General features: G+C 42.0%; 1 protein-coding gene across 1 annotated transcript in view; it reads left to right on the forward strand.

Moving 5' to 3' along the window:
• The window catches only part of UNKL (unk like zinc finger), a 2,026,838-nt gene that overhangs the window by 807,192 nt on the left and 1,195,374 nt on the right, over positions 1–24,272 (forward strand). Inside the window, exon 8 of the mRNA XM_044089534.1 lies at positions 5,302–5,387. Coding sequence (XP_043945469.1) covers positions 5,302–5,387 — 86 coding nt within the window. The remainder of the gene's footprint in view (positions 1–5,301; positions 5,388–24,272) is intronic.

A 24,272-nucleotide genomic window follows, 5' to 3' on the forward strand; every position in this document is an offset into this window, starting at 1 on the left:
TTCATTCCTTAGCCATACACAGACAACTCTGATACTATTTGGCCAAGACCAAACCCTTCTGCAAGTCTGACAGGCTGTTTATCTCTTGTCACCCAAGCACCCTGGGGCACCCTGCTTCCAAGCAAACCATATCCTTCTGGATATCTAAAGCCATCTCATTTTGTTAGGCAACCCATAGTAAGTCTCTCTCCTCTCCTGTCAAGGCATACTGCACTAGGGGCAGTGTCCTCCTCAGATGCGTTCTTTAAAAGTTTGGACACCGCAGATATTTTTGAAGCAGCTGCATGGTCCTGTGTACACACATTAACTAAGCAGTACAACTTGGATATTGTCTCTAGAGCCAAAGCAGGATTTGCTAGAGCCATCCTCTCTGTTTTTTTGGAAAGTGCTGCTGGTCCTCCACCCCTCTCTTAGGACAGGAGCTTTTCCACTCTCCCTGATGTTATGGGTACAGCAGCATTTGAATAAAAGACATAGTATTGTTGTGTAAGAACTTACCATAACTTTAGATGTCCTTCTCTTCTATATGCTGCTGTATAGTTCCCACCCAGCCTTCCCCCTGCACTTGCCTAACTCCTGGAGCACCCACTCCATAGCCGTGGATTCTGGCGGCATTCAGTTCTGAAGTGGTTGTGTGCTGACGTCCGCTTTATACCCACATTTGTTTACAACTGATGTGCTCGAGGAGAGATGCAGGAAATCGTATGTGCCCTAGTGTTAGCATTTAATTTTTGTATAATGTTCAGACGTATGAGAGTTCACCAGAGGCAAACTACCTGATGTTATGGATACAGCAGCATATAGAAGAGAAGGATATCTTAAGTTCTGGTAAGTTCTTACACAACAATACTATCTCCAGGATGTGTACTATCATTTTAAAAAGAGAGGAGCTCCAGGAAACAGTTGCATTATCAGCTGGGAGGCAATCACTACCAGTTCAGAGCGTGGCCCTTTGGATTCACCAGATCCCCCTGGGTGTTTACCAAATGTATTGCAGTCATAGCAGCTCACCTGAGGCTAAAAGGATTCCAGGTATTAGCCTATCTCGATGATTAGCTCCTCATTGTCCCAAGAAGACATCAACTAATCTGGGCCAGGTATTACTTAGTTCAGGTCTTCAAATCCCTTAGTATCATGATAAATCTTGCAAAATCAAACCTGACCCCTCTACAAGATCTAGAATTTATAGTAATGCAACTAAACATTGCAGTTCAAGTAGCTTCACTACTACGTCATCACATAGAATCTCTTGAGACGGCAAGTTCAGAATTTATTGCATCTCCCTGCTCCCTGTCAAGATTAGTTCTCTAAGCTCTGGGGTCAGTTTCGGTTGCTATCATTCTAATTCCCTTAGCAAGATTCTTCATGCGAGTTGTACAATGAACACTGGTGGTTCAGTGGTCCCTTCTTTACTAGCATCTGCCTGTTCCCATCCAGCTGACTTCAATTTTCAGGTCTCCTCTCCAGTGGTCAAACGACCTGTCTCTGGGCAGCCCCCCCCCAATAGCCACACATACCATGAACGCTTCCCACTTGAGGTAGGGGGTATTACAAGGAAAGATGGTCCAAGGCATACGGTCCCTTTCTGAGGCTAAACTGCATTTCAGTGTCCTCGAGATGAGAGCAGTCCTCCTAAAGTTGCAAGCCTTTCAGGATGTTCTCCCTTTGGGGACTATTGCTGTACACATGAACAACATGTCAGTAGTCTGGTGCATCAACATACAAGGAGGAATCTGATCCTATCCCTTATGCAGAGAGGCCGTGAGAGTCTGGGAATGGGCGATCTCTTCAAGCCACTTTCTAGTTGTAGTGCACATTCTGGGGAAAACCAAAGCACTGGCAGACAGACTCAGCAGGTCCATTCTGATTCCTCATGGGTGGTCCCTTAATCAGTTAGCGAGCATGATTTTCAGTTGTTGGGGCCATCGTTGCTGCAGCCTATTTGCCTCTCCCCTCAACAAGTGCAGCAAGTAACTTCAAAAAATAGCTTTAAAAATTTGCAACTAAAAACACAAAAACAAAAAAACGGCCACCAGGGAGACACTGAAATACTTATTTAGCGATTTTGCTCAGTTTATTTGCTTTGAACTTTTTCAGAAATGCAGCGCATTAATACAAAAGTGAATAAAAAAAAAAAAACAGTGAAAGTCAGGTGGTAAAAACAACCAGTAATGTCGTAACACTGATTGATTGAAATGCACTTTTAAAAAAATGAATACCCTCTTTATCTAAAAAACATATATGTGTGTTGTTTGTTAAATTCAAATAATACAATACTTAATGTAAAATGTTAAGATTATTCAAAAATCAAAAGCCCAAATTATAGTCTCTGTGCAAGTAAGAAACATTTTAAGTTTGTGGTAATTTAGTCCAGGTTTCTTGTCTGCTGCCAACTTGATTTGCCATTCTCAAGAAAAATATTTGTGTTCCCCGTAAAACTTTAATTCCTAAAGTCAGCACTAAAGAATGCTTGGGCTAATGCATTATTAATATCTTTTTTGAGGAAAGCCAAAGTGCGTTCATAAATGCATCTAGAAAGTTTTCTAATAGTTTTACCAATGTAAAAACTAATGCAGCTCTCTCACCTTGTTAGGTACACCACTCCACATGTGTTAAAATCATACCAGTTTTTAGGAATGATGGTTTTATCTTGACCATGTACAAAAATACCTGAGCTGTTTTTTATGGATTTACACTGTCTGCGTTTTCCGCATTTGAAGGTGCCATATACAGTATTACCATTCCATAGTTGTTTAGCCTTCTCAAACATGTTTTTCTTATTTAGATGTTTTTTATAGGTAAAGGAAAGTGCATCTCCCAAAATTTTAGCCATTTCTTGGTTCCCCTGGATAATTTTGCAATTATTTAGAATAATGCTACGTATGGTAACCATATCTTTAAAAATTGGCAATGGGAGAAGTGTCTGATTGTTTAGACTGTTGTAAAGTTAAGTGCTGTTTTTGAATGTTATAAACTAATGCCTGAAGATTATGCAAATATTTTAGAACATTGGAAAGGCAATGTTAGTGATTTCATTGCATGAATAAAACTCTACTTCACTTTAGTAGGTGGGTGAGAAGACATTAAATTACTACTGAAGTTTTGGAAAACTTTACAAGAGAGCAAGCAACCCTGCACCTTTCCAGAGAATATGGGAATCTCATTGAAAGATTGGGTATACATCTTAAAAGGTAGGATAAAAAAGGTAACTGCCATCTGGCCGGCAGGGTACAGTTGCACAAGAAGTGGTACACTCCATGGGTATATGGGGACCCTTAGGAGTAATCTAAATGGTCACTGCAGGTTCCACAGGCAAAGGGTAAGCATGAGTTTCAAAGCACACCAGACTCTTGGGGCTAAATGAATTTGTTGTAACTAAATGGGGCATTTATGGTCCAGGTGTCCACAGAAACAAAGTGGGAGCAGAAACTATGTGAGGAAGCTAAACAAGGCTGCACTGCAGTAGTAGTATTGTGTGTTTTTGAAACTGCAGATGCTCCATATTGAAGTAAGGACCTGTACCATTTCCTAGTTGAGGGTAAAGAAGTCGTTGCCAAGAGGGATATTCCATCAGGTAAAAACTGTCATTAACCCTGTAGTTAGAGGGACATGACTTGCCGGGTTAGTCCAATACAGTTTAGTCCATGAGAGGGACACACTTTCATACTTCATTGGCCAGAATTCATGTGGACTGTGGATGGGAAAGGGAGACCAGCAAGTGGCAGTGTTTGATTATATATTGTAACAGGAAATGGTTTTGATGTTTAACCTTGTTTAAATGTAGTTAGTCAGGCATGGAGACTTGTCTCTTCCACCTTATACCCGGTCCTCTTTCCTTATAGTTTCACAGTAGACATGTTCACCAGGGAAGCTAGAACTGTGTGGGTCTTTGGTCAGAAATCCTGGAGAAACTACATTGGCTTTGCAGTATTTTACATCCAGGCTAATACTGATCTTAGGAGAGGCAAGAAGGACCAGAGATGAATGTTTTAACTTTGAAAGTGTAATTGGACTGTGGACCTAAACCTGCTGCAGTGTTCCCTGAAGTTACGACTCCAACAGTGGCCACACAAAATCTTCTTGTCATGGCAAGTTGCTTACATAACTGTACCTGCTTTTAGGCTAACAGCAAATCTTAGATTGTTTTATAGACTGTTATCCTAGTACCATTTTCTAAGAATTTCATTATAATGTTATACTACTTCCGGGGTATGCAAGCATTTGTGCACCGAGAGCAGAAACAAACCAAATAGTCGGTCTGGAACATTCGTCTTGAGATGGTCATTAGTAATGGGTCTAAATTTGGCAGCATTTTATGGTCTCTTGCTGTCATAATAGTTAACATTATTTCCTGTCCACTTTCAGCATTTGTTGAGTACTTCATACTTAGTATTGACTGGCATGAGACAACTTGAAGTTCTTGCATGCTACTTGTTCATCTTGCATATTATTGCTGAGCTTTGCTGAAGTATTAGATTCAGTCTTTGTAATGGTTTTGGCTGTATGTCCAACTGTCAGCTGTTTGCTTTTGTCCATCTATCAGATGTATAGAAAAGGGTACGGAAAAGATGATGTAATAAAAGCATCGTTTCTAAAAAGTAGAAGATCTGAAGAGAGTTTGAATAGGGCTAGAGATTATAGCCCTGTAGTATGCAGTGGATTATGTGCATTGACATAAATTTCTTCCAGGAAGATCTGTTTTAATTGTCAGGTGGTATTTGGTTAAGCTCAAATGGGTTGCCATTTCTGTACAATATATGTAGAAAGGAGACTCAGAAGAAAAGTTCTAGCAGAAGAGACTTTGTTACACATTCACAAGTTCTATATCTCCACCTATTTTTTTCTCTAAATATAATATATTGATATACGTAGAGAGCAGCATCCTAAAAAAGAAGTACAGTGTATATTAAAAACTAATAGGCTGGTACCTTCAAGATCATTAATCTACAGACAAAAAAGTAATTATGGACTCCTTAACACTGAAGTGTGTTTGAGTAATCAATTCCTCAAGGAATGGCATTTACTGCTTGCAGTTTTCAAGGATTTTGTAAAGCATTTTGTTTTAATTTTTCAGTGCCCCTTTAATTGTTGAAAAGTTCTTCATTGGAAGGAAGTGACATTCTTTTGTGATTTTGGATGGAGGGGGGAATGTATGGTGTACATTGTATAAGTGTCATTCTGGTCACCTAACTTTATATTCTTTTGCAGGGATTCCTTCTACAGAGGAGAATGTTAGTGTATCACCTTCTGTGGTTCAGGTCAGTTCACATTTAAAACCAGGTTCCCCTTTGTATACCACAGATGCAGTGGGGACTTTGAATGACTGGAGCAGTGCCCTCGACCACAACTCTATTAACAGTGGTGCAAGCAGTGGACAAAGTGGAAATGTAAGGATTTTATTTATTTTACTGAAATTTTGTTTGCATTTTTTCTCATAACTTTTAGAATGCATTTATTTCTATTCATGTACCACTGAACAAATTTAGATGAAAGTTTTAAGATGATACTTTATTTTGCTCACTTGTATATTCATGGCAGTCACTGTGTCAATAATGAGTACCACTGTTTTGTCATGATCTTATCTGCCATAAATGTTGATGTTTTTCATGTTTCACTGTTGCAGTCATCACACTTGGGTTATCTGCCTGCAGGTAGCCCTCATTCAGCCCAAGTACCAGAGACTTAGTATTTCTGTGTCGATTGCTGTCGCTCCGGGCAGGTCGTCAGGGGTATAAAAACAGGCAGCCGATGCCATTACATCAGTCTTTCTTGCCGAGGAGCCCAAAGAAGAAGCAGTTTGCACGAGTGACGGTCAGCCGCTACCTGAGTTTTTGTTTCCAAATTGAATCATCCTGAAGTTCTCTAAAGCTAAGTACTCCATTGAGGATCCTTTTTTCTTGCTCTAACCGATGTCAGAAAAAGTTAACAATTGTCTCACCTGTGGAAAGCAAATACCACGCAGAGATTTCCATTTTTACTGCATCACCTGTTTAGGCCCAGACCACGACGTACCTCATTGTCAGTTTTGTGCTTTGTCCAACGCCCGAACTATTCGTCATCGGGCCATTATTGTTGCTAAATACTTTCGCTCTCTATCTCCGTATTCCGAAATGGCTTCGGTAAGCCATTCGACTACCGAGCTGCCAAAAAAAACTAAGGATAAAGACATATCACACAGGTCCAAAACTGCCGACGCCTCCGTTAAGCTAGTCCCGTTTGCTGGTAGTCAGGCGCTTTCACAGCCCCTGATGCCCACTTCGATGGATTCGCAGGCCGCTACCAAGATCTGTTTGGAGTCCGGTGTACCACGAGACTCTTCTTTGACTACGGAACCTGCGGATGCTCTACCTTGGATGGGTTCGGAGCCGCTGTGCAGGCACCGGATTCTGAGGAAGTTCTTCGCACTACCGATATTCGACACAAACCGACTTCTTTCGCATCTTCAGTTCTGTCTAAAACTACCGAGTTTCTAAGTCCAAGAGTACGAGCTACGCCTAAAAAAAACGATGACCCAAACTCAAGCACCTGCTTCCTTGCCACAACATCAAATGCTTAAAATGGCAGAAGACCTGATTATACTGATTAGGGGAAGCCAGCCTTCCCCTGCTAAGAGAAAGATACCTGTCCCCAGCAGCTTTAACAAACCAAGAGTCCAACGACTCTGAGGTTTCTGAGTATGAAGACATGCCTTTATCTGCTTATGAGGATTCAGATGCAGAGGAATCCATTCCCTCTGCTTCACCTTCAGAGGATTTTTTTTTGGGTGAAACCCTACATACTTTGAGAGCATTTCCACTGGGAATGCCAAGACTATCCTCAGTCCAAAGAGACTCAGAGACCCCCTGCTGCTAGGAAACCAGACAGGTACTACAGAGTTTCTGTCTCTCACAAATTTCTTTTCAAAAATCCTACTGCTGACTCAGAAGTAATCTCCCAGGGGCCTAAAGTTGTAAAAGCAACTACAGCTTTGGACAGGGATTCCAGAGCTGTAGACAGATGGGGTAAAAAAATTATACACCTCTGCAACTCTTGCCATTAGGGCATTGAATTGCCAGTTTCACATGCTGAAGTACCAGTAATATGTTATGGAACTTATTAAGCAAAAATTAGCTACTTTTACAGACTTGCAGAAAATAATTACCAGAGCTTATGCATTCTGCAGGCCAAGTCAGCAAGCATACTTTGCAATGTGGCTTTGACGCTCTAGAAGCATCTTGCAGGGCAGCAGTCACTGGTTCTGTACTAAAGGCATGCTTGGCTTAAGGAGCAGACTTTGCCCAGACCATGTCAAATCAAAATTACTAGATGCTTTTTTGAACAAGGACATTCTGTTTGGCACTAAAACAGAAGAAGTTCTAAAAAAGATGGAAGAAAAAGCTAAATATATGCAGACAAAGATTTCTTGCAAGTGCAGCCCCCTAGATTCAGTAGGCATTGCCCCTCGAAGCATTGGTCCTTTCCAGCCTCCTCAAGGCCATCTCAAACTAGACCCAGGGGAAACAGGCCCCCCAGACTATAGTCTCAGGCTATGCAAAGATCTAAGCAATGGAGTGCCTCCTCCTCAAAAATAGGGAGTGCTAAGCCAGCCCCTTACGGAAAGAGGTCACAATGACTTCTCAACTCCACTCCTCACCTCTGCCCGACTGCTCATGCCCCTAGGAGGAAAATTTGCCCATCATGCAAAAAACTGGACCTCCATCACCAAAGACCGATGGGTCCTCAACATTGTATCCCAGGGGTACAAATTTTACTTCCACTCACTGCCATCCCCAAAAGGGTTCCCAGACCTTCCTTCAAACCAGTGGGCAGAGGCACAAAACCAAGTTCAATCCCTGATCTCCATAAGGGCAATTCAACTTGTTCCTGCAGAACATATAGGTCAAGGGTTCTATTCCAGACGTTTCCTGGTGCCCAGTCCTAGATATTTCCATTCTAAACACCTTCCTGGTGGAACCAAAATTCAAAATGCTCACCCTTCAGCAGCTGCTTCCTATGCTGTCCAGAGATGCCTGATTAACCACCCTAGACCTAAAAGAAACCTGTCTGCACATCCCTGTCAGAGACTCATGCAGGAAATACTGCATAGACCCTGCCCTGAAACCTGGGTATCAGTTTTCTGCACTTCCCTTTGGCTTATCCACTGCTCCCAGAATATTCACAAAATGCCTGGCTCCAGCCATTGCCTATTGCAGACAGAGAACAGTTAAAATTTACCCATACTTGGACGACTGCCTGATTCAGGCAGTCAGGAAAAGCTGTTGCCGCACCTGACATTTGTTAAGAACCTTATAACCTTCCTGGGGTACACTATCAACTAAAAGAAATTAAAACTAGTCCCCAGTCAAACGATTGTACTCCTGGGAGCAAGCTTGGGCACAGCATCCCAGATGGCATTCCTTACTCCAGGAAAAACAAGCCTATCTGACAGACTACTTCACTCAAATGGCCCCCAAATCCCAGCTAGGGTTCATGTCCTTTTGCATCCTACTAATTCCATATGCCAGACTGCGTATGATGACACCTCAATGGTACTTAAAAAGTCTTTGGTGCCAACATTCTCAGGACCTGGAAACTGTCATACCTATCATACCTTGTCTAAGGACAGAGTTTCTTTGTTGGACAGCAGCATGCAACCACAACAAGGGACTTCCCTTTACTCAACCCCACGCCACCCAGACCCTAACCACAAACTCATCAGACTATGCCTGGGGGGGGCACACCTGGATGACAAGTGCATTCAGGGCCACTGGAGCCCAAGTCAGATTCTTTCTGCACATCAGCCAAAAAGAGATGCTAGCTGTTTAGCACGCTCTAACAGCTTTCAGATCCCTACTCTCTCCAGGACACCTGCTAATAAAAACAGACAACACCACAGTTATGTGGTACATCAACAAACAGGGGGAACCCACTCTTACCCACACTACTAGGCTAGCCATGGCCCTGTGGAACATGCCCATGGGCATACATGTTCATCTGCAAGCCCAGTTCCAGCCAGGAAAACAAAATTCACTGGCAGACGACTTAAGCAGACATCTCCTAGACCCACACAAGTGGCAAGTATAACCCAGCACCTTCAGCCTTCTAATCCAGAAATGGGGGATCCCAGAGGTGGACCTCTTTGCCTCTCCCTGCAGTCACCAGCTCAGCAAATTCTGCACCAGGACACCTCACAGCTGGACCTGGAAAGTGGATGCCCAGTCCTTCCAGTAGAAAAAAAACTCTCAATCTATGCATTCCCCCGCTGCCCCTTCTCTCAGAAATATTGCCCAAGATAAGACAGGACAATCCTGATTGCCCCAGACTGGCCACACCAGCACTGGTACCACCCTGGCACCTACCCCAAATCCCAACCCTCTTCACTCAGCAGGGGGGGCAGTCTTGCATCTGCAACTGCAAACCCTGAATCTTGCAGCCTTGCTTATTCCTTGAATTCTCCCCCAGTGACCAGCCTAAACAAGCGGTGCTGGACATCATTTTTGAAGCCAGAAGACCCAGTACAAGGAAACCATATGCTGATAAGTGGAAAAGGTATTGCTCCTGGATTCAATCTAAAGGATATGACACAACACTGCCCTTCTTACCTCTAATCCTGGATTACCTAGCAGATCTACTCCACAGAGGCCTGTCCTTCTTCTCCTCCATTAAGATCTATGCCTCTGCCATCTCGGCTCATTACAACATGGAGCCTTCTCTCTTCTGTCACCCTCTCATCAAACAGTTCCTGAGAGGGGGAAACAACTTAAGGCCACCAAGGAGAGCACCCACCCCTGCTTGGGACCTTAACTTTGTACTGGAAAAGCTCACGCTCCCTCCCTTTGAGCCTGCAGTGTCAGCAGAGTTAAAATTCCTCTCTTGGAAAACAGACTTGCTTCTGGCCATCACTTCAGCTAGAAGAGTGTCTGAGCTACAAGCACTTATGGCTGTGGAACCCTTTATTATCTTTCATGCTGACAGGGTCTCCCGCAGGACAAATCCTTCCTTTATGCCTAAAGTGATGTCCAGTGTGGCTCTTAACCAATCTGTCCATTTGCCAACCTTCTTCCCTAATCCTCAAAATAAAGGGGAAGGGATACTGCACTCCTTGGACGTGCACAGACAGCTCAGATTCTATCTGGATAGGTAGGACTAAGCCCTTCAGGAAATCTGACCAGTTACTACTCAGTTTTGCACCAGGGGCAGAGGGCAAGGCCAATTCAAAATAAACAATTTCCAAATTGATAGTACACTGTATCCATTTCTGCTACAAACACCATGGGAAACCAACCCCTCGGGGTCAGAACACATTCCACTAGGGCAACTTCTACCTCTACAGCATTCCTCAGGGGAGTCTCTACCAGGGACATTCTGGAAGCTGCTACCTGGAGTTCTGTACTCGCCTTCACCAAACATTACTACCTGCCTATCTTTTCCTAATCCAGGGCAGGTTTTGCAACAGCAGTCCTGCAGGGGATCCAAGCCAGCCTCAACTCTTCTTGACTGCCTCCACCCTTTCTTCAGCTTTGGGAATCAACCCAAGTGTGATGACTGCAACAGTGAAACACGAAGAACATAGTACAGTTGTGTACACTTATCATAAATGTAGATGTTTGAGTGTATTCACTGTTGCAGTCCTGGTTTCCCTCCAACCCCCTTTTCTCTCTCTCTTCTCTCTGTGTCTGTTACTCACCCCTTACAGGGGTATCGGCATTGGTATTTACTTTTTACTGGTGGTAATTTTCCCACCATACCTTAGCTCCCTATTGGTGGGCTCCTGACATTTGGGGTAAGAAAAACTGATGTAATGGTGTCAGCTGCCTGTTTTTATACCCCTGACGACCTGATGTCAGTCCTAGAGCAACAGCAGCCGACGCAGAAATATTAAGTTTCTGGTATTTGGGCCAGTTGAGGGCTACCTGCAGGCAGATAACCAAAGTGTGATGACTGCAAGAGTGAATACACTTGAACATCTACATTTATGGTTTAGTGTACAAAACTGTACTTTGTTTTTGTTTAATTCTATGTGCTATAGAATTGTCGTGATTCCTCTAGTCCCCACTGACTTGTTATGCATACATAATTTTTAAGTCATCGAAAGACTGATGATATATAATTTATTCCACTGTTATAGCTGCCACACTGAAGCTTCAACCTTCACTTCCTGTTCCTCTCTGTGTTTTCAACTATTCCATGCCATTTTAATGGATTCATTTGTTTTGTAGTGTGCTGTTTATTCTTGCAGCTTGTTCCACTGGTCCACCACCCTTTTTAGCAAACAAGTACTTATTCTGTCTGGCTGCTTGGCACACATGGATAAATTCATAATTTGTGTACCAGTGTTGAGGCCATATGGCCATGTAGTAACACTCACTCCAAGATTTCTGGATTGAACACTTTGTCACCAGCCCGTGAATCCAGTTGTGTCATAAAGGATTCCAAGTTCTTATTCTCTTTAATATAAGATGAGGCAGGGAGGGAAGGAGTTTTTGCCTTCTCGCTTGTCTCCGGTGGGTGGGATGAGAGGGTGATAGTACATTCTCAGGGGCATGCCAGGCAGTCAGTTTCCCCAGTTGCCACCAAGGAAATCAATCACTCATACTTTGGGGGAAGGGGGGCTGCTTGAAGGGAATTTATTTTGAAGACAAGCTTTGCTTGGCCCTCCTTGATCCCTGATACTTCCGGTTTGTGCAATTAGGGTAGGGGAAAACACAAGAAAAAAATGCTGGATGGCTGCCTGAATGATGGCTCATGCTGTTGGGTGACCTTTGCCCTAGTGCTGAGGAATGGATGGGCTGATTGACTGGGTGGTGGGGCTGATGATTGATAAACCGTGGTGTAAAAGAGGGCAAACAAAAGTGCCTCTGTTGAAGCTGAAACTTGACCTTTCATTTTGCAACTCTTAAACTCTCTTGCTTCCTGTCTGTCTTTCATTTTTACTTTATTTCCTTAAGTTTCTTTTAATTCTTTTGTGGACTCACCCCCCCCCCCCAAGAAACAAAATTCTCTACTTAATAGCCCTATTTTTTAACCAGCCTTTTGGCCTTCCTGTCTACACTGTTTAGTATTGTAATGTTTCCCTGTACGTGGACTTCCAAGATGGCTACACATTGAGTAACAGCTTAATACTAGCTCTCCCAGTCTGAAAACAGAAACTTGGCAGAGAAAGCCAGTGGACTTAGTTTTTTGGGTAAATTTCAGTAAATGGTTAGTAAGTGGACTGCCTGGATGCCAGGAAAAAAGGAATGCAGAGGACCTGAAGGAAACTCGGCTACAAAATTCAACGAAAAAACTGGGAAAAGTACTGCAGCTGTTAAGAAAAAAGTAGTGCAAGCCTCAGACATGACTTCTAGTAATCTAGAGAAAAGTGCAAGATAACTGCAGACAGACCTCACTAAAGTAAATGAAACCGTGATGGAGTATATCATCTCAAACAATAAAAGGCTAGAATAAAATGGAAGAAGCTTTAAACAGATATTCAGCTAATGTGATAAAACTGCAAAACTCAGAGGTTGAACTGAAGAAAAGGCTGGCTGAATGTCAGCCTGCACAAGAAGAGATTTTTAAAAGAGTAATAGAATTAGAGGACGGAGCACATAGGGAAAACCTGAGATTTTTTGCTGTACTCGAGAAGCGGGAAGGAACAGACTGTATTAATTTTATGAAAGTACAAATAAGCAACTGGACTGGTTTTCCACAAGAGGAATTGTTAATTGGAAGGGGCACATAGGTTCATAGGTTCATACTAGGCTATCTGCCCAAGGGCATTTATAAGCCTAGCCCATAGTTATGTGGCTTTCGCCACCCCTTTAGTTTGAATAAAACTATACCTATTATTTTGCTGTGCCTCTGTCAAGCAGTGACACTGAAGTAATCCCTGGGGTATATCTGCGATCTCCCATCCATTGGTCAAGATTCCTCTTGAACAAGGCCATCGAGGTGCTCTGCCTCACATGTACCGGGATTTTGTTCCACAGCATAGGGAGTCTCTGGGTGATGAATCTGTCCCTCCAGCACGTTCTATTTATAACCGTGTCGAGGTTTAAGTCTCCCGCCCTTGTGGTTCTGAGGGATCTAGATTTTTTGAGGTGAAGCATATTCATCAAATCTGGGTTTGACATGGCCTTATATGTCAGACACAGGTCACCTCTGAGCAAGCGGTATGAGACTGAATAGAGCTGGAGTTCTTTCAGTCGGGCAGCATAAGACATATTTTTGAGACCCTTTATCCTTTTGGCGAGGAACTTTTGGGGCCTTTCAAGCTGCAGCAGGTGTCGGGTCAGATACATTCCAAACGGGGCATTGTACTCAATCATAGGTCTAATGAGTGATGAGTACAGGGGGACGATGACCTCCCTTGATCTAGATGTGAATCCCTTCATGATCAGGTGGGCAATATAGAAGGTTTTCCTAACTACTTTAGCAACATGAGTGTCAAACGAAAGGCTACTGTCAACCTGGGTCCCCAGATCCCTGATGACTTCTTCTGTGCTCAGTGGATTGCCACCTATAGGGTAACCTTGTTTTTCCCGAAAGGTATGACTATGCATTTCTTGGCGTTTAACTTTAGGCCATGGCTCTGGCACCAGTTATCCGTTTCTGTGAGGCCCTTCTGAAGGATATCTGTGTCAGATGTGTTTTCGACTATGGCACCCAGTTTGCAGTCATCTGCAAACTTTGTCAGCCATAACCCTCCTGTGTTTGCTTGTACTTCAGAAAAGTAGATGCCGAACAAGAGTGGACCCAGGACTGAGCCCTGTGGGACACCACTAGTGACAGGCTTTGAGTCTGACATGGCTCCAGCAACTCTGACCCTGTGGGTTCTGTCACTTAGCCAGTTTGCAACCCATCTTGTGATGTATGGGTTTACATTCAAGCTGATGAGTTTTTCGATGATACCTGAGTGGGGTATTGTGTCGAAGGCCTTTGCCAGGTCGAGGTAGGCTGTATGGACTGCCTTTCCCTCATCAATGGCCTTGGTGACTGTCTCGAAAAAGTCAACCAAGTTTAAGAGGCAGGATCTGCCTTTGACAAAGCCAAACTGGGTTGGATCCAAAGTCTGCAAGTTCCCTATGTCTTTATTTATGAGTTCCATTATGATCCTCTCCATGACTTTGCAGATAAGGCTTGTCAAGCTAATGGGGTGGTAATTTCCAGGGTCGGTGGAGGCACTGCCCTTATGAAGTGGGACCACAGTCGCCGTGCGCCACTCCTTGGGTACGTATCCTGAGGTGAGGCTAAGATTAAACAGCTGTCCTAATTGTGGGTTTAATTCCTCGTTGAGTTCGTGAAGCACACAGCCGGGGACACCATCCGGTCCCATGGATGCTGTGTTTTTTGCCTTAGTGAGAGCAGTTCTCACCTGGGCGTTGGAGATGTTTGGGGTGCTACAATCCTCTGGTATAAATATCTCTCCTTTTGGGGGGGGAGAAGTTTGCACTGAACCTGTCAGCCAGTATGTTGGCAATGTGTAAAGGTTCAGTAATTTTCACATCATTTTGAACTAATTCTGAGCATATCTGGGAGTTTCCTCCTAGGTTTCTAACATAGCTAAAGAAGGCCTTATGATTGTCTTTTGAGTCCTTGGCGATTTTTCTCTCAAAATTTGCCTTGGATGATTTTATGAGAACTCTTAGTTTTTTACTTGTCATGATCAAAGGTGTCTTACCTTTCAAGGATTTTGCTCTATCTTGTAGTAGCTTCCTCCTTTTGTTGTAGAGCTTGTTTATGGCTGAGGTCCACCAGACTGGACGCTTGCCTTTGGTACAGAGAGTCTTAGTTTTGTTTGGGATAGCCTGATCCATGCAGTTCTGTAGGTGCTGGTAGAAGGCATTTGTAAGTGATACAGCGGTTTGAGTAATGTTTACCACTGGTTCAGGGGCCTTAAAGGAGACCAGACTAGTTTTTAGAAGTGTGAAGTCGGCTTTTAAGAAGTTTTTCACTGTGGTCTTTTTTGTTTCAGGTGGGGGCGGGATGAGGACCTCCAGCGAGATTAGTTTATGATCTGATCTCACCAGTGAGGGGTATACTTCTGGTGTTGAACATTTTGATCCCATGTTCATGATGATGAGATCAAGTATGTTTTCTCCTCTTGTGGGGATGGTGACTAGTTGTTCCATGGCATTTGAGTTTATGAACTCCAGGAATCTTTGGGGTTAGAGTGTTTGGGCTTGAGTAGTGTTCCCAGTCTATATTAGGGTAGTTGAAGTCACCTAGTATGATGGTGTTTGGAGATACATTTATCCCCTCCAATGTTTTCAGGAAGGCCATATGAGGTTCCTGAGTTTGAGAGGGTGGCCTGTAACATGCTACAAATTGCAGAGCAGTCTTGCCTATGGTTAATTGCACCTGGATGGTCTCCGATGCATCGTGCGTTGCCACCAACCTTGAGTTGTGGGTGTCCTTTATGAATATGGACACCCCCCCCCTTTCTTGGTGTTGTCCGGATTTTGGGGCCGGAACGCATGATATGAGGTGAAACCTGTTAGTGCTGGGGTGCTCTCAGGAGCCTTGAACCAGGTTTCTGTCACAGCACAGACATCGATGTTCTCCATATTGAGAAGGGCTTCGAGTGCGTGCATCTTGAGATTGAGACTTCTGGCGTTGAGCAGCATTACCCTTAGTTTTTTTTTCTTTTTGGTGTTCTAGGGTGGTAGGTTTAGAATTTGAGCCTTGCCTAAAAAGGCACTATGGGGTGGCAAGAGCCTTTGCCAATATCCGGAAGCCCAGGGGTGACAGGTGCAAGCCGTCCCTTGCGAAGCAGCGTGGCTTGTCCAGCATGTCATCCCAGGCAGACAGACATTGGATCCCCTTTGAATGACACCAGAATTTAAGCCAATTATTAAAGCTGATCATCTTATCACTGTATTGTGGCATCATTCTAGGTGAAGGTAGGATACTGCTCAAGGTCAGGGTCATACCTGCCTGGGCTACATAATCAGAGAGCTCCTCGATGTCCCTTTTCATGTTGTCCAAGGAGGGTACGTCTCAGGTCATTGACACCAGCATGGACAATGACTGAGTCGTACTTGTACCTGCTGTTGAGAGACCTGAGTGCTTGCATTATGTGGCGGATTCTAGCGCCCGACAGGCAGCTTACTGTGACCTTCTCCTTACTCAGTCTGGTGAGCGGGACGTCAGTGTGTCCGACTATGGAGTCACCAATGACAAGTGTGTCTGGCGTTGTGTTTGACCTTAAGGGCTGTGACTGTTTGACACTCTGACTGTGTGGTCTATGTGTTGCATGTGTTGGGTCCTGAGGTGGTAGTTGTTTGGGTGTCTGCTTTGGTGGCCTCTGCTGTTTTGGTAGATTTTTGATCAGAGCCTCCGAGTATGTCTTTGTGTGATTATGTGTATGATTTGAAGTTGTGATGGTACTATGTGTGACTGGATATGTATTGTGTGTGGTTTCCTTCTCCTCCTGTCTGGTCTTGCCAGTCTTATGTTGAGAGAGCTCAGCCTCCAGTTTGGCCGTATAGTTGCATCTCTCGCATGTGTTTGTGTTTTGTGGGAGAAGGAGAGGATTGGCTGTGTACATGAGGCAATTGTAACATTGCCTCAATATTCCCAGGTTCACCAGTTGAGCAGGAGAGGACACTAGCAACTGATCCCTCGACATACTAGAAGTAGAAGATAAAAAGACTTTCAAAGGACTCCGGGGGAAGTGGGTTTTAGGCTGGGGGGTACTATCTATAATAAGAGTGCTTTATCAAGGTGCAAGTACTGTAGGAGTAAGTGCTAGGCTTACAGATAGAGAATAGCCTACTTGGGAATCAAGTAGAGATGAACCTTTCAGTTATAGGATACGCTGGTTAGATCAGCAGTACAGCTCAAGGAAGGTAGTTTTAAGGGAAAATTTGAAGAGTGTAAGTTAGGTGGCCCGAATAGTTTAACCTTATTTACCCGCCGCTGCTTTTGTGTGCAACAGTGGCAACTCCGCGCTAAATCGCGCAAACGCGCGTTTAGCGTGTTTTATATCAGGGGGCTGAAAAAAGCTAGGAACTGGCCCAAAACGACCAATAGACTACAAGTTTCTGGCTGAAACCTCACAAAACTGGACCAACAGGCAGCTCAATGCTTCCCACTCCCACTGGTAAGCAAGGGAACTTCCTACTTCCAAATTAGGCAAAGAATCAGTAACAGGAACTGCAAACAAAGTCCAGGGATCAGCAACTCTGAAACTGGACTACTCTAGTCATGTGTATGCTCAACCTGGCTATGAGAAAACAACATAGACCCTTAATGGTAAAGATCCATTCTTACCAGACCAGCAAAAGGAGTTGATTTTGACAAAGGTGTGGCATATGGACAAAGTACTGAATGTGGGAGACAGTAGAGTGTTTGTGGAGAGTGGCTACTAATTGTGAAGCAGGCAGAAGAGGAATACATTTATTCCATTATTCAGGGAATGTCGAGAAGCAGGCGTGAGATTCAAACTGCTGTTCTGAGCTGTCTTCAAAATATTTTTCTGTGTAGGAACAAAGTCATTTTTTTGATGAAGTACACGCTAAGGAAGAAATACAAAAGTTTGTTCAACAAAAAAGTGAACTGTGAATCAAAAGAAGATTCTTCTTCTTGTTCGAAAGAACACCGACAGACTGTGCCAGTGAAACTTTTTCCAGTGTTTCAACAGAAAATGCTTGGGGGGGGGGGGGGGCAAGAGTTGAGTATAAGAATCGAGAGTACATTGGAAGAGAAGCAGAGTCAGGGTTTGGGAGTTGGCGATGAACAGGAATAGAACAAGAGATTCTGGAAATACTGGACATGTTAAACTTGTAGGGACTCTAAAGCATATGCCCTACTTCATGTCGTTAATGTTTGGAGAGTAAAGTCAGCAACTTAGAAATTGATAAATGTGGGATTACAAAGCAATAATTATATATGTGAAACATGGCAGAGCAAGAAAATTTGGAAATATTGGACTTTTTTTACTTTGTTAAACTTGTAGGAAACTTTAAAGCATGTGCCCGTGTTGTTAATGTTAGGAAAAATACTCGAGTGGGGAAGAGGAGGGAGAAGGTTAACTCTAAGTAAAACAAATTTCTTTATTAATAATAATACTGCTTTGATAGTGCATGCTTTTCTTTGTATGCTATAATTTTTTATAGCTATTTTTAAGTGTAATGGGGATACTAATGTAAATAGGTGCTCCATTTTTCCTTTCTCCTTTTTCAATTTTAAGAAATGTAGGCACTGCAATGTAAAAAAAATCTGGTTAAACGAGCATGACAAAAGAAAACAACAGTGGTTTCTCATTCTTGCATAGGGGAATGACTGGGTTAGGGCCATAAATTTAATCTAGTAAGCTGTAAGAGAAAGCAACTAAATGAAAATATTGAATATTAAAGGCATTCTTTCCTAGTAAATGGAGGTATGCTTGCAGTTTTGTTTGGTTCTCACATCTCTAGGAGACCGATAATGAGAAATAAAGTCCCAGCAGAAAAAATATAAAGTGAACCAAACCAATGTGGAGGCTCTCCGCATAGAATAAAAATCAGGAAATAGTTTAAAATGTTTATTCTAAGTGCTTTCGCAATTAGAGTACTGCTTCATCAGATATTATTGCATTTCACCCCGGCTACTCTTTTTATTCCAGTCAATGAATAAAAACAAGCAATCAATTAATTACATAATAACAAGGTACTTAGTAAAAATTGTTTGTACATCATATATACTATAACACTCATAAAAAAACATATAAAAACAATGAAAAACAATAAATCAATCGAATGTACATGGACTCTCCAAAAGACCACTAACATTTCCCAGTGCCCACTACTTGTAATTATTTCTAGCTGTAAGGACAGGCTTTATAGGAACTTTTTCATTCAGACCTCACCGTCTATTATTTCTCATTCTGGTAATCAATCTCATCTCTGAAGTCTCTGACATGTTCTTAACATCACTCCCACGTGCATTAAATTTTACCATCTCTATTACTAAAAACTTAAAACTTATGCTATGAATTATACTGTACAACATATCTAGCTAATGTATTTGTAACTTATTTATATTATAGATATCTTCCCTGATCCGATCTCATAAATGTCTTACCTGTTTTGCCTATGTAAAAGCATACTTCACATTATGCTAAGTACACTATGTGGCATGTGTTGCAACCTGCACATACTCTAAAAACTATCTGCCTTTGTCCGGGTGTCTAAAACTGTTAGAAGAATCTATACACCTACAGTAGTTGCATGTTAAATATCTAGAGGTTTCTCCACAATTGTGGGATAGCATAACATTCTTTTTAATGATTTTTTTATTCTTAAAAAGAAAATTAGGTTTATCACCATCTGTTAATTTAATCTTTAGGACCATTAGTAATATCTGCTGGTGTTTTCTCATAATCTCTAATTTGTCTATCATTGCTGTAGTAAACTGTAGGCATTCTTACCGAAGAGGCACTGATCTGTACAAGTGGTCTATATCATGGACCCTCAGAGAAACAAGGTTTCCCTTCAGTTGTCCTTAATTCTAGCATACCATCCAAAATATTATCAGCCTCTTTGGTTTTTATAGCCCCTCTCCCTCAGTCTCTTTTTCAATAAATTAAATTCCTGTATAAAGCCTTACTTACTAGCATCTAATGTAGATGCCCTCATCCATTGACTTTTAATGATGTTTTTAAATATATGTATAGGGTGCATACTTTGTCGATGTAAATAAGTGTTCCTATGTAATGGTTTCCTAAATATCTTGGTATTTAATATGCCAAATTGATCTTTTATAATGTTAACATCAAGTAACTCTGTTTCCATAATGGATCTAGTTGTACTGAATTTAAAAGAAATGTGTGGTCATATTCAAATATTCATGGCACAATAATAATTCTTCTTCATTCCTTTCCGTATCATAAACAAATCTTCTGTTAAAGAAAATGTGTTGTCTATAAGAATTCAAAATATATTTATATTCCCAGAGGACTATGACAATGTTGGTGTAGCTGTGGGCACTAGAAGTGCCCAAAGCTGCGCCATCCTTCTGTAAATATAATTCATGATCAAACAAAAACATTATTTTCAAGTACCAATTCCATAAAAAGACATAATCTAGAAATTTCAAATCATAACTACTGTACTTAATCAAAAAAGATTTCAATATATTAACACCTGCAGTATTTGGTATTATGGTAAATAATGATTGAACATCAAACGTGAGCAATATACAGTTAGTAATAGCACAAGGTTCTCATGCAGATCCATATAGATCATTTAAGAATTGATTTATGTTCTTAAGAATGATCTCATTTTTATCTAAAATTGGTCCAAGATGTTTCTCTATAAATATTGATGGAGATTCTGTTCACCAGTTTCTCCCTGCCACAATTGGTCTTAACAGTGGAGAAAGATCTTTATGAATCTTAGGAAGACTTTGTATGACCGGTATCATCGGTTCATCTATTCTAAGATAATTGTAAAGATCTAAGTTGATGGATTTACATAATAAACAATCAAATAAGCTATTGTTCACTCTTATTACCATTCTATCAACCTCTTCCCTTGTCAATTTTCTGTAAGTGTCAGAATCACTTAACATCCATTTCATATTACAAAGCTATAAATCACAGTCTATAATCACTATAGGGCCTCATTTATCTGCTGGCCTTATTACAATAGATGTAATTCTGAAAATTTAATCAGACTAGCCTTTCATTTCTATTTAAATTCATAAATATTTTCCTACAATTCCCTTCATCAAATAATTTAAATATTCCATCCTCTTAAATTTTTTCATATGCCTCTAAAATAGGATGGTTGAAAGGAATGCACATGCTAGGTTTTCAGAATCTATTCATATTACTATTTTCAGAATTTTTGAATTGTAATTTAGGCAAAACATTTCTAATGAACAATGTTAAGTCAGTAACCATGTCAGTTACGTGCTGGTATGTATGCAAGACCTTTTTGGAACAGTGAAATTTCGTTGTCAGATAACATCCTGAAAGAAATATTTCAAATAAGAACTGTTCCTCTGCTGCCACATCTTTTTCAAAGTTTTGTTGTTCCCCGAGTCTAGTGTTATCTTCCTTTTAGTTCTTACCTGCTTCTCAATCGATAACTCTGACACTGTTTGCTTATTTGTAACGGAAATAAAGGGGACTGCTCACCTTTATGCTTTTTCATAGAGCTGTTAATATGTGCAGGCTATTGAATTTGTTGTGATTTCTGAGAACTTGATATTATCATGTTCCTCCTTGCTCCTATGTTAGTGTTATTTTCTGTTGAATTTTGCATAGGAATAGATTATGTTGACGTTAATTCTAGTTCCGTACGATCTTTGCTAACACGATCTTTAGTTGAGCCAATAATAGGGCAGTTTAACTCCTGGGAAGGTTCATCTGATTTCTGTTCCATAGTTCTTGGACAAGTAAAAAAAAAACATGCCCTAGGAGAGTATCTGTTCTATCTCTGTCTTCTTTTGTTTCTGTTGCAATAACTTTTGTTCAAATATAACTGCTGAGTCAAATATATTATTCATCTTATTGCCCACTGTATTTGTGGAAAATCTCTCACACAAACTTTTTTTGTACTACTGTGATGTCCTGTATCACCTTGGCGAAAATGTTTTTTGAAAGCATTCAGGTATTTTCCCAGTTAAGAGAGCTATAAAGACAAGACAAACCCAGGCAGCACTAAATAGAACCACAGGCTGTACCATGTGTTGTAGCATGGATAACCTTTCTATTAAGTTATCTCAATTCTGTGTGTGTGTGTGCGTGTGTGTGTGTGTATGTGTGTATGTGTGTGGCTGTCAGTTTGGAACATTTGTTCCTATTAGGAGGGTAAAACTTCAGTGTTTGAAGAGGTACATAGTATTGTGTGTTGGCAATAAGCTAATACATTTTAGGGGGTATTGGGGGGTGTGTTTGTATTTTTGTTTGAGGGTTTTGGAGGTAAAATATTGACTTTACCAAATTCAGGCCCATTGTCATCATTTCTCCACTCTCAAAAATCCTTGAAAAATGTGTTCATGCACAACTCGTGCCTTACCTAACTCACAATAACCTCCTTGCCCCCACCCAACACTGTTTCAGTCCAGGCCACAGTACCATCACTGCCCTTCTCTCCTTCCTAGAATACATCAATCTTGCTCACCATCCCTCACCCCATTCTCCTGTCCCAACTTTCCCATCTCAACCTATCCCCTTCTACAACATCCTGGTTCTCTAGCTTACTGTCTGAAAGGTTGCAGGCTGTAAAATGGAAATCATCTAAATCCCCCTTCCTGCAGATCACCACCGGCGTTTCCCAAGCCTTCGTCCTCTTCCTCCCTACTTTTCCACATATTCATTAATAACTTTTACCACTCCATCCCTGAATCCTCCTTAATCCAGTATACAGATGACTTTACCATCTTCTGCACTGCTGACTCCTCTTTCAACCTTTAACTGAAGTCCCAGTCTGCTTTCACTAAAACTGAAAATTAGATGCATAACAACCATCTTGTCCTGAATGCAAATAAAACGAAACTAATTATCTTTACTCCCTCCAGAAGCTCAGTAACTGATAGCACCTTCTTGTCGATAATTAGCCAGAATAACTCCCCCATTGAGACTGTCTCACAACCAACTGCTAGTTATCATCATAGATGAACATCTGAAATTTGACATCCATATTTTAACAGCCATCAAAAAACCGACCTTCCCATCCACTTATCAAGGTTTCTCTTGATGACGGCCAGTGAGGTGCTCTGTTTGACATGTATGGGAAGTCTGTTCCATAGCAAGGGCAGTCTCTGGGTCATGAACCTGTCCCTCCAGCACATTTTGTGATTGTGGTAATGAGGTTGAAGCCACTGGAGCGTGTGGTGCGGAGGGATTGGGATTTCTTTAGATGTAGCATTTCTAATAGAGCTGGATCAGACATGGCTTTGTATGTCAAGCAGAGATTGCCTGTAAGTAGGCAATATGAGACAGAGAATAGTTGGAGTTTTTTGAGTCTGTCCATATAGGACAAGTGTTTAAGGCCTAGGATCCTCTTTGTGAGGTACTATTGTGGCCTCTCCAGTTGTTGCAGGTGTCTAGTGAGGTACATGCCAAATGGGGCATTGTACTCAATGGTTCGTCTAATGAGGGGAAGAGTAGAGGGAGACAGTAACCTCTTTCTTCCTGGATGCAAAATCCTTCATAATGAGATGTGCCATGTAGGACTTTCTGACCACAGTGGCATTGTGGTCAAAAGCGAGGCTGCTGTCAACCTGTGTTCCCAGATCTCTTATAACACCTTCTGTGTTCAGGGGAATACCATCGATGTAATTCATGGGAACCGGGTTTTCCCCAAAGGGGATGACACATTTTTGACGTTGAGCTTAAGGCCATGGTTTTGACACTAGTTGTTGGTGTCATTGAGGCCTTTCTGTAAGATGTCAACATCACTTGGAAAGTTAATAATAGCACGTAATTTGCAATCATCTGTGAACTTTGTCAGCCAGAGACCCTTTGTGTTGGCCTGACTTCAGAGAAGTAGATACCAAACAAGAGAGGACCCATGACCGAGCCCTGTGGGACTCCACTCGTGACTGGTCGACAGTCTGACTTGGAGTCCGCTACTTTCACACTGTGGGTTCTATCTGTGAGCCAGTTTGCAACCCATCTAGTGATATAGAGGTTGATGCCTAGCTTAGTGAGTTTTTCTATGATTCCTGAATGGGGAATGGTATCAAATGCCTTGGCCAGATCAAGGTAGGCTGTATAAACCACTTTGCCTTCATCTGCAGCTTTGGTGACTGACTCAAAGAAGTCGACCAAGTTGAGCAGGCATGATCTACCCTTCAAAAAAACAAACTGGGATCCAGAGTTTGGAGATTCCCTTTATCCTTGTTTATTAGGTCCATGACGATGCGTTCCACAGCTTTGCATATCAGACTCGTCAGGCCAGTGGGGCGATAGTTCCCAGGGTTGGTAGTTGCTCCTCCTTTGTGGAGAGGGATGACTGTAGCAGTGCGCCATTTGGTAGGGGCAAAGCCTTAGGTGTGATTGAACAGGGTACACAGGTGAGGTGTGAGTTCACTCTGTAGTTCATGTAGAACACAGCCAGAGATATTGTCAGGTCTCATGGAAGCTGTATTCTTGGCCTTGAACAGTGCTGTTTTAACCTGTGCAGCAGTAATACTGGGTGCCTGGCAATTTACAGGTATTGGGATTGGTCCTTTGTGGGGGGAGAGAGGGGCAAAGTTAGCACTGAATCTGTCGGCCAGTATATTGGCAATATCTATTGGCTTGGTATAGGAGGTACCATTGTGCAGTGGCTCAGAACAAATCTGGGCATTGCCATGGAGATTCTTTACATAACTAT

This window comes from Protopterus annectens, chromosome 12.part0 (genome assembly GCF_019279795.1).
Source record: "Protopterus annectens isolate FY-2018-M chromosome 12.part0, PAN1.0, whole genome shotgun sequence".
In the NCBI taxonomy this organism is placed as follows: Eukaryota; Metazoa; Chordata; order Ceratodontiformes; family Protopteridae; genus Protopterus; species Protopterus annectens.